We start from the raw sequence: 9735 nt of genomic DNA, 5'->3' as shown, positions 1-9735 counted from the left end.
TAGAATAAAAGAGAAAAATACGGTAAAATACTTACCTTAAATCCAGAATATAATCATGAAGGAAGTTCATGGAACAATTGACAGTCATTATGCTCAATCCCAAAGCTTCTACTCAATCGGTTAGAGTATCGTGCTGATAACGTGTTATAAAACAATAAATGAAGAACAAGAGTATTGCAGAGAAAAGTAGAGAGAGAATTCTTATTGATATTTTGGGATGAATTACAATGGAATAGAACCCTCTATTTATAGGGAGAGGGTAACTTAGCCACCAAGTAATGAACCCTAGAATCTCTCTAAATATAAATACAATTCTATTTATAACGAGACGACAATAAGGCTGTATGTGGTCCCGGGCCCGGGCCTAAATGGGCTAAACGGGCCGGGCTAAACGGGCCTGGGCTTAGCGGTCCTGGGCTCTGGCGGTCCCGGGCTTCGTGGGCTCAACGGGTAGGACCAGCCCGTGACGGGCCTAAGCCCATATGGTCCTGGGCTAAATGGGCCGGGCTCGTGGGCTTAGCGGGCCTAACGGGCTTTTTTTTATTTCGGGCTTTTTTTAATTTTTTATTTAGGGCAATTTCTTGTAAACCATATGTGTATGTATATATATAAATTGCTCTTATGCATGGCTATATAGATATATGTGGTATATATAATATAGAAATCTAATTATTAAAGTGTTTGACGAAAATGTAAAATAACAAATCAATAGTAAAACTAAATTGGCATGCATAATAAATTAATAACAAAGTACAACATGAAGCATAAATACGTCTAATAATTTTAAAATAACACAAATTGTTGAAAAATCTGATAAAGACGAATTGCGGATAAAATACCCTCAACACAATACTTTATATGCTCCTTAAAATGCCTGTGTACACCCTGAACGAAAATTTAAGACTCTTCCACAGTTTCTTGCACTTTAATATTTGGCCTTCTTCATTTTCTTCAAGCACTTCATAGTATGTGCACACAAATAAGCGCACTCTTTCCGAACGAGGCATGATTTAACTTGAAAATTGAGATTGAGACTTGAAGTCTTGAAAATTGGAGATTGAGAGATTGAGAGAAATTTAGATTGAGAAATGAGTTATTGAGTATTTGAAATGAAGAAGAGGGAGGGGGGGTACTTATAGTGTTAGAGAAGGTTAGTTTGGTAAATTTAAAAAAAAAAACGGCTATTTTTGCAATTAATATGACGTTGGTGGTCATTGGGGTGGGGCCCTCGCTCATTTTGAAAAATACTTGTTTTGTAGTATATATAGTACTACTTCTTCATGTAAATATAATAATATAGATACTAGTATAGTGTACTATATATTGTATGTTATGTATATATATTCCTTATGTATTTTCCTTGTAGTATATATTGTATGTTATGTATATATATTCCATTTATATAATTGGTGTAGTATATTATTGTATGTTATGTATATATCGCTCTTAACTGTTGCGCGAGGCCAACTTTTATAAGTAGGATTAAAAACTTTTCTAATATAATGCAATTCAAAATAGGGTTAGAAGGAAAAGTATATGGTAAGCACATAACAGTAACCATCTTTGCTAATTCTTCACGATCTTTATTAGGATCGTAATATAAAATACCACCGGTCACAGTGTTAATTCCTGGTTGAACTAGATTTGAACCTGTACTAGGGTTAACCGCAGTATCTACACTTGTCCCCTCTTGCTGCGCTTTCATTTGTAAATATTTAACTTTATCTCTAGGGTGTGTTTGTATGTGCCTAGCCAAACTACCCGTACCACTACGGTCTCCAGTATATTTATGCGCCAGCAATTTCCCACAAGTTTTACACCTAGCCTTATTTTGTTCTCTTACTTGAGTAAAAAAATTCCAAACTAATGATGTTTCTAGGCGTTTAGAAGGTTGTCTATTAAAAGTAGGGGTTTCTACAGGTGGGCCGGGCGGGGCATCAGTTGGGTTATTAACAGGACTAGTAGGTGAATCATCTAAATCCGGTTGGGTTTCATCTACATCCTCATTTTCCTCATCATTTTCTAAGATAGTTTGATTAGGATAAAGAGCATTCATAACTTCTTCATTTAATTGTTCACCTTGTGCAACATTATGGCAAAATTCACTATCGGAAAATTGAAAACAAGGGTTATCACTATCAAGAATAATAGGAGCAGCAGGACGGGTAATAGGTCTGGGTCGGGGAGCCGGGGGAAGGGTAGTAGGTTGGAGACTACTTTCACCAATTTTAGCTTTTCCCTTACCACCAAACATTTTTTTCAAAGAAAATGCCATATTAATTACAATTATGCAAACTAAACACACAAAAATATATTCTTAAAAGTTAAGAGTTGGAACGAGTTTACCGAATTGCCGAACAACTTCTTGAAAATTGAAAATCGTTGAAGACTTGAAGACTTGAATACTTCAATTCACCAACTTCACAATTTTTTACGAAATTGCAATAATAAAATAAGCAATTATAGAAGAGAAATTAGATATAGATTGAGAGAGATTGAGATAGATTGATGAATTGGTGAGTAAAAATGAAAGAATGAGGGGGTATTTATAGTTGAGAATTGGGAAAAAGTGTAATTATATAAAGTTTGGGGGCCAAATGGCTATTTTTTAAAGTTCCAAACGGTTGAAAATTAAAGGCCAACGGCTAGATTTTAAAATCTGACCGTTGGCTATTTTTTAAAAAAAAAAAATTTTTTTTAAAAAAAAATAGCCGTTGGAGCCCGTTAGGACCGCTAGGCCCGGTTGAACCGGCCCAGGACCGCCTGCCGGTCCCGGACTTAGCGGTCCCGGTCTCGTGGGCCTCGTGTACAAGACCGGCCCGTCACGGGCTTCCTACCCATTAAGGGACCGACCCACCAGGACCGGCCTGCCGGGACCGTTTAGCCCGTTAGGACCGCGGGCCCGGTCCGGTCCCGGTCCCAGACCGGCCCACCAAACAGCCTTGGCACGACAATATTTATGTTATAATTTTGTTATACCTAATTCATGAACCAAACAAGCATGAGCTCACTCTATAAAAGACCGTGGCGGGAAAAGAAACCTAAATCCTAAAACCCAAAAGCATTTTTTCAGTATTCGCCTATTTCAATGGCGGAAATAGAGAAGCAGAAAGACAAAGAGAAGGAGAAATTACCAGCAGCAACAGTACAAATAGAGCAAGAGGGTCTGCCCAAGACTATCGTGCGCAGGCTAGTGAAGGATAAGCTTTCCCAATTATCCACCGATACTGACATCTCTCTTCTCCGCGACTCTCTCCTTGCCTTCTCCGAAAGCGCCCGCATTTTCATCCATTACCTCTCCGCCACGTAAGCTCTTACTGGGTTTTGCATATTCACTTCAATTTATTCCTTTTTTAAATAAAATTCCCCGGAAATTATGAAAAGAGTAATGATTGATTTGATGTGTTTTTTTTTTTGAGTTTTTGTGATCCAGGGTTTAATAGGGTCTTTACAAAATTAAGCCTTTTTTCTGATTGATTGTGATGTTATTGAGGTTCAGCTTCTTTTTTTTTTTTTTTTTTAAAAAGTTGAAATTTAGGATTGTAAATTGACTTGAAGTTGGCTTATTTTGGGACTTTAGGTGTTTTCTGAAATTTTGTGATCTAGGATTTTAATGGGGTTCTGTTTATTGGCTATTCTTTTACTGGTTGATAGTTAAATTTTTTGGTGATTAGTAGGATGAACCCTAAAAGTTGGAAATCAATGAATATAAAGTGATTGATTGTGGATCTGAGCAAACAATAATTAATTGATTGGTTGAAGTGGAACATAAAAAAGCATGCTTTGTGTTGACAGTTGAGAAAATGGAGGAAAAGTTGTATTATCATCGGTGGATGTTGAAAGAAGATGGAAACATATGTTTTGTTTTTCTCTTTTATAATATTTCAGTTCAATGAGTGAGCTGATTTGAGATGTTCAATTGCAGTGCTAATGACATATGCAAGGAGTCTAAGAGGCAAACGATAAATGCAGAGGATGTGTTCAAGGCTCTTGAAGAGATTGAGTTTCCCGAGTTCATTGAGCCTCTCAGAGCTTCTCTCGAGGGTCAGTTTCTTTCCACTGTTCTAAAATTCTTTAATGGTTCTGTATTTTTTCTCACGATGCTGAGCAGTTTTCCATCTTAGACTACAAATCCTTTTATTCACAAATTCTAACAATCACATGTCAACTTTGTGGTCAGATTTCTTGATTGTCTGTCTACGTACTTCTTATATATTACTTTCATAATTAAGAGAACATGTGCTACAGTAATGAATAGTATATCAATCGCAAAACAAAGTGTTGATTACAGTTATCTGATTTCTCTTATTCTTCTTATTGCTTGAAAGCATTAGCAATATCTTTCTACTAAAACTAAGTTATATTACTGAACTAAATTTGCCAGAGGCGGGCTAATGAAAGATGATTGGCTTCTTCACTTTGCCATGTAAATAGTGCCATTGAGTTAAATATTACTCCCTCTATCCCATTTTATGTGGTACACTTTCCTTTTTAGCGTGTTCCAAAAAGAACGGAACCTTTCTATATTTAGAAACAATTTGACTTTAAATTTCTCATTTTACCCTTAATGAGATGATTTATAGCCATACAAATGTCTATTGCTTGTTTGAGACCACAAGTTTCAAAAATCTTTCTTTCTTTCAATCCGTGTCCATTCAAACATCGGACATAAAATGAGATGGAGGGTGTCACAAGGTTACGTAGCATGATCAGGTGTATGATTACTTGATAGCTTGTTTAGGTAAACAATTAATCATATTTATACTAGTGACGAGAATGTTCTGTCCTTCTTTGTTTTCCTAAAACCAAAGCTGCGCTGCAGCCTCATCAGGTTGGAGGATGGCACTTGTTGAGGTCTTCCTGAATAAGATGGGATGTTCTGTGGTTGAAACCCTTCAATTTTAGTTTAGTAACATGGAGAAGCTAGGGTACCACGTGCATTAGTTCAAATAGATTAGATCACCTTCAATTACTATAGAGAGTTGGCCGTCTGACTTTATCTGAAACCTCCTCCCGCCCAAATAAAGAAGGTAGAAAGAAAGACCAGAGTATTAATGTCTATGCACTTCTTCATTGCTACTCACACTGCAAAGAATCGTTTAACTTTTACATATATTTGGTGAAAATGAGAAATAAAGGTCGGAAATGATCAACTATGCCAATTCTGTTGTGTTAGGGCAAAGAGATTGAAGGTAATGAATAGTTCGTGAGGAGTATGGCCAAATATCGTTAGAGCCATATCAGAGGAGTAGATGTGTATCAATACACCAGGTCTAAAGCCAATACAGAAGGTTGCTAATGACTGTTTTTGTCTCCTGATGATGGCTAATTATTGTGGAACGGAAATGTGAAACCTTCCATTAAAGGTTTCACAGTAGGCTTGTTCAGAGGCACTCTGTTAAAGGTCAAAACAATAAAAAGAGCTGAAATTAGACAACAATTGCTCATAATTGTTTTTATCGTAACATTTTTAAGGTTGGGGATAATTTTGAGAGTTGACATACACACTAGCTCTCTTTACCTTGTACAAGTTGAGCATAATGTCACTTATTGATCTCTCTGAGGGGCTGATCTTGTTATCGGTCTTAATACCAAGTATATGCAAATTTACAACTTCACTAGTAGTGTATCTTCGTCTCACCTATCCAGGACATGTAGTGAGTATTAGAACCAATATGTCCCAACTTATTATACCGAAGTATCTAAATATTTTTTCATATGAATTAGAAGGAAAAAAATATTTTCCATTTTTTGTCACTATGAAGTACATGTATGTAGATATTCTTCTCATCAGTTCTGCAATTTATCTGATATTTCACACAATCAAACCTCTTTTACCCCCCTTTTTATGGAATATGTAATCACTACCTCATTGAATCACTTTAAACTATAATGAATCATCAATATTTGTAATTCTACCTTGTCTGGGATCATCTTTGATTCTAATTGGTGTCCTAATTCGAGATTCCTCTTGTGATAAGCTTCAGACTGTCGGACGATTATCATTTGCTCGTCATGCGTTTTGCATCCTTGAATGGTGAAATTCAGAGAACTCTGTGCAGTCTCAATATGTGTGATAAGTGATAGATTATTTCTTTATCTGGGCTTAGTTATCTGATTACAAGTGAGGCACTATGATATCAAAGACTGTATACTGTGAATGAACTTACAGCTCTCTCTTTGCCTTTATGTTTTCTTCTTTCTTTTTGCAGTATTCAGACAAAGGAACTCGAAAAGGAAGTCAGGATCATCGAAGTCCACAGAATCTAACAAAAAAGCGAAGCTGAAAGAACCAGTGGAAAATGGGAAGGGCAAGATGAAAGAGCAACCCTCTGACACTGAAAATGAAGATGGACAAGCTGCCGAGCAACCATCTGATAATGAAGATGAAGATGGACAAGCTGAAGGCCCATAGTGCTGATGAATAAGGAGATTATTGCACTCACCTTCTCTTCTAGGAATATGAGTAGGCATTCTCCTATCTATTAGACATCTTACTCATGCCTAGTTAATCCCTCAAAATCTGTAATCTTGGATGCAAAATTAACAAACAACGTTATGTTGATAGAGTTATTTTGCCGAGCAAAATGAAGATATTTGGGAATTTATTGTCCTTTTGTCATCCTCATGTTCAGTGTGTTTATTTCTGAAATATCGCGCATTTCTCTTTTTATTACATTTATATTTGAGATAGTGTCCAATTAGCTCGGGTTAAGGAATGCCCACATGAGTTCGTCAATGTGTTTACAAACACACTGAATAGGTTTTCATATAGGTAATCTTGAGCTTTGCTAAAGTAGCACGTTTAAGCCCATAGTACATTATGGTAGTTTGTGAAGATTATCAAAAACTAGCAAAATACATCTTATATTGTATTTGAGATATTATCTCCTCGTTGCCTCAATGCCGCGTCGGTTTCCTGATCTGATCCGTGCTCATTAATCTTGTATTTTCTGGATAAGTGATTACTGATTGTGTTTTTCATCTGTAATATTTTTCTTGTCATGTTGGACAGTTGGAGATACAGAAAGGCAATCGAAGGAGTATAATTTTACTCTCCAATTCACAAGGGGGAGGGTCAAGAATTTCTTGTGATTAGGTGCTGAATCAATCCCTGCTACAAGGACTAGCATGGAGATCTGCTAAAAGAAAGTGGGATCATAATCGCCAATCGGGGAAGAAAGCCGAATATGCCATAATAAGCAAGGGACCATAGTGCAGTGTGTTAAAAATTTCTGGGCAGACCTGGACAGACAAATTACATCAAATTATGACCCTCCCTCTTCCATAAGAACTGGATTAACAGAATTATACTTCTAATGATAACTAACTATTAAAGTCAACATTTCCTCTGGACTGAACATTTCCCTTTCTGACTCTGGCACAAATGGATCAATCGAAATCAAAAACCACTTCAATAATAAAAAGGATCTTCTAAATACCAACTCATACATAATGCTTACAGGAAAAAGAAGGAAATATACAAACTTAACTATCAAAGGACAAAAATAACTGCTGCCTCCCTCCAAGAAAACTAGAACAAATTAATTACAGAAGGTTCCCCATTGGGTAATCAATAACCCGGATAGGAGGTGCTCCAGAAATCACAAAGGTGACTGGAGTTTAGGCTACTATATGATACTTCCTTTCACAATTAACATATTTGCAGAACAAATAGCTCTACAGATGCGATCAGAGATAGCAATTTGAAAGAAACTACATCCACTTGAAATCAACACAGGCTCAAATGTAGTAGTTACTGCACTTCAAATAGGTAATGTTCATTTTCCTCACCTCATTGATAATTGCACGTTACTCCTCCTCAGGCTGGTAATCCGACTCTGAAGCACACATACAGAGAAGCTAACCATGTAACTGACTAACTAGCTAAGGGTGGAAGCAAATAGAAAGTTCTTAAGAGCTCAAATCTATATCCCTTTCCCCCACCCTTTGCATCTAAATATGTTGTGAACTACTCCCTGGGGGCTGGGAGCTATATTCCAGTGGAAAGTCCCTCTATGTAACTCATATCTATCACATATATTAAATATTTCCTCTTGATCCAAAAAAAAAACTTTTTCTGTTCCCCGAGTAAAAATGCTGAATAAGAAACTAACAATTGTAAGAGAAGTAAGGATTGCTGCTGATAGTTGACACCTATGGTTCAACTGTCAGGTTTTGTATTTGCTGTACATACTACTATTGGTAATGAAAATAGTTTAGTTAACAAAAAGAAAAGAAGATCTCATAAAACTGTTCACAACAGGTAAATGAGAATGATGTTCAATTCTGAGCAACAATCATATTATTGTGTACACCTTTGGAACAATAAAACATGTGACTACAACACTATAACAGCTTTGTCCTTTAGCTTACTGAAGACAGGCAACAACAGAGGGAGATACTCAAACATGCTACCTACTTCCTACAGTTTAATTTCTCCTTTTCTTAAAAGTTAGTCAGGAATTTACTACAACAAAAAAAAGTACACCAGAACCATGAGAACATGGTCATTTGACACGGGTGAAGAAGAAGCATCAATAATTCCAAATAAGAAGATAGAGACACTAAAGTTTCTTAAACCTCATAAAATACTTTCAAACAAGGAGACGCTGACAGTAGGATGAGCCAATGTTTCTTCACTAACATTCGAAGGGGTGACAGCATACAAGAAGACCAGTATTCATTCCTTAAACAGAAAAGTTAAGACGAAATGAAGAGGGAAAAGGTAAGGATGAATTCATCCACAAAATCATCAGAGAGCCCAAGACTGGTAATTCATTCTTTTTCCAACTTAAACCTTCATTTCTCTGCTTTCTCCACCTCCTCCTCCTCCTTCTCACCATACCGGCGCTTAAACTTTGCAATCTGACCAATACTTTGAGCCATTTGACGCCTTGCTCTAATGTGATAAACCTTGCCTGTTTGGTGTATTTTGGTCATCATAACATGCATCAATCGTCCACTTTGTGTCACATAGGATATCCATTGCATTTGAGGGTGAATACCTTTCTTCATTTTCTCTGGAAATAGACCTACAATTCAGTAACAATACAATTTCTCTTCCGAACTAATTCATGTGACACAACCAACCTTCTTTTTTTTGGAATAGGTAACAATATATTAATCAGCAGTACAAAGTGCTGGAAACCATATTTACAAGTTACCAAAGATGCATAATTCAGAAAAACTATATCCTGTTCAGCTTACAGGGATTCTATGACTTCTAGGAGTGATTCAGCTTCATCAGCATACTTCTCTTTACACCAAAAGTGAAATAACAGAATACAACCAACCTTTTCTGAGTCAACTAGATTCTTTTATATAATAACTCATTTAAGCTTTCATCATAACAATGTGAAGTAAGAGGGCTTTTTTCACATTACTCCTGGCCAGGGGCGGAGCTAGAATCCCGGCCACGGGTTTGGCCAAACGCTCAAACCCAATAGCTTTTGCTCAAACAGTGTATTTGTATTATAATTTTCATCAAATATGAACAAATATTAAATTAAGAACCCAATAATTAGCACTTGAAGTCGTCATTCTAATCCAAAACCCATAAAGTTGAAATCATAGCTCCACCTCTACTCCTGGCTATATGTTTACGGCCTGTAAAGCCTTTTAATGAAGAAAAAAGAGATAAGCGACAAAGAAGACACTATAAAAGGTGAATGGATAAAATCCATAATTTTGACTGTGTCATTTTTTTTTTTGATAAGGTAACATATATATATA

General features: G+C 36.4%; 1 protein-coding gene and 1 long non-coding RNA gene across 2 annotated transcripts in view; one reads left to right on the top strand and one right to left on the bottom strand.

The window, feature by feature from the left end:
* The first annotated feature begins 2992 nt into the window (after positions 1 to 2992).
* LOC109236574 (DNA polymerase epsilon subunit 3-like) lies at positions 2993 to 6628 on the top strand. The gene is made up of 3 exons (XM_019402768.1): positions 2993 to 3306; positions 3926 to 4044; positions 6213 to 6628. Exons 1-3 carry the CDS (start codon positions 3089 to 3091, stop codon positions 6413 to 6415), a joined length of 540 nt encoding a protein of 179 aa, XP_019258313.1. The 5' UTR covers positions 2993 to 3088; the 3' UTR covers positions 6416 to 6628.
* Positions 6629 to 8338: 1710 nt separating this feature from the next.
* Positions 8339 to 9735, bottom strand: part of LOC109236573 — a 3039-nt gene continuing 1642 nt past the window's right edge. The window contains exon 2 of the long non-coding RNA XR_002069519.1: positions 8339 to 9023. This is a non-coding gene — a long non-coding RNA (uncharacterized LOC109236573). The remainder of the gene's footprint in view (positions 9024 to 9735) is intronic.

This window comes from Nicotiana attenuata, unplaced genomic scaffold, assembly GCF_001879085.1.
Source record: "Nicotiana attenuata strain UT unplaced genomic scaffold, NIATTr2, whole genome shotgun sequence".
Taxonomy (NCBI): domain Eukaryota; kingdom Viridiplantae; phylum Streptophyta; class Magnoliopsida; order Solanales; family Solanaceae; genus Nicotiana; species Nicotiana attenuata.
The sequence above is the reverse complement of the archived record's forward strand: the minus strand, read 5'-3'. Positions and strand labels throughout refer to the sequence as shown.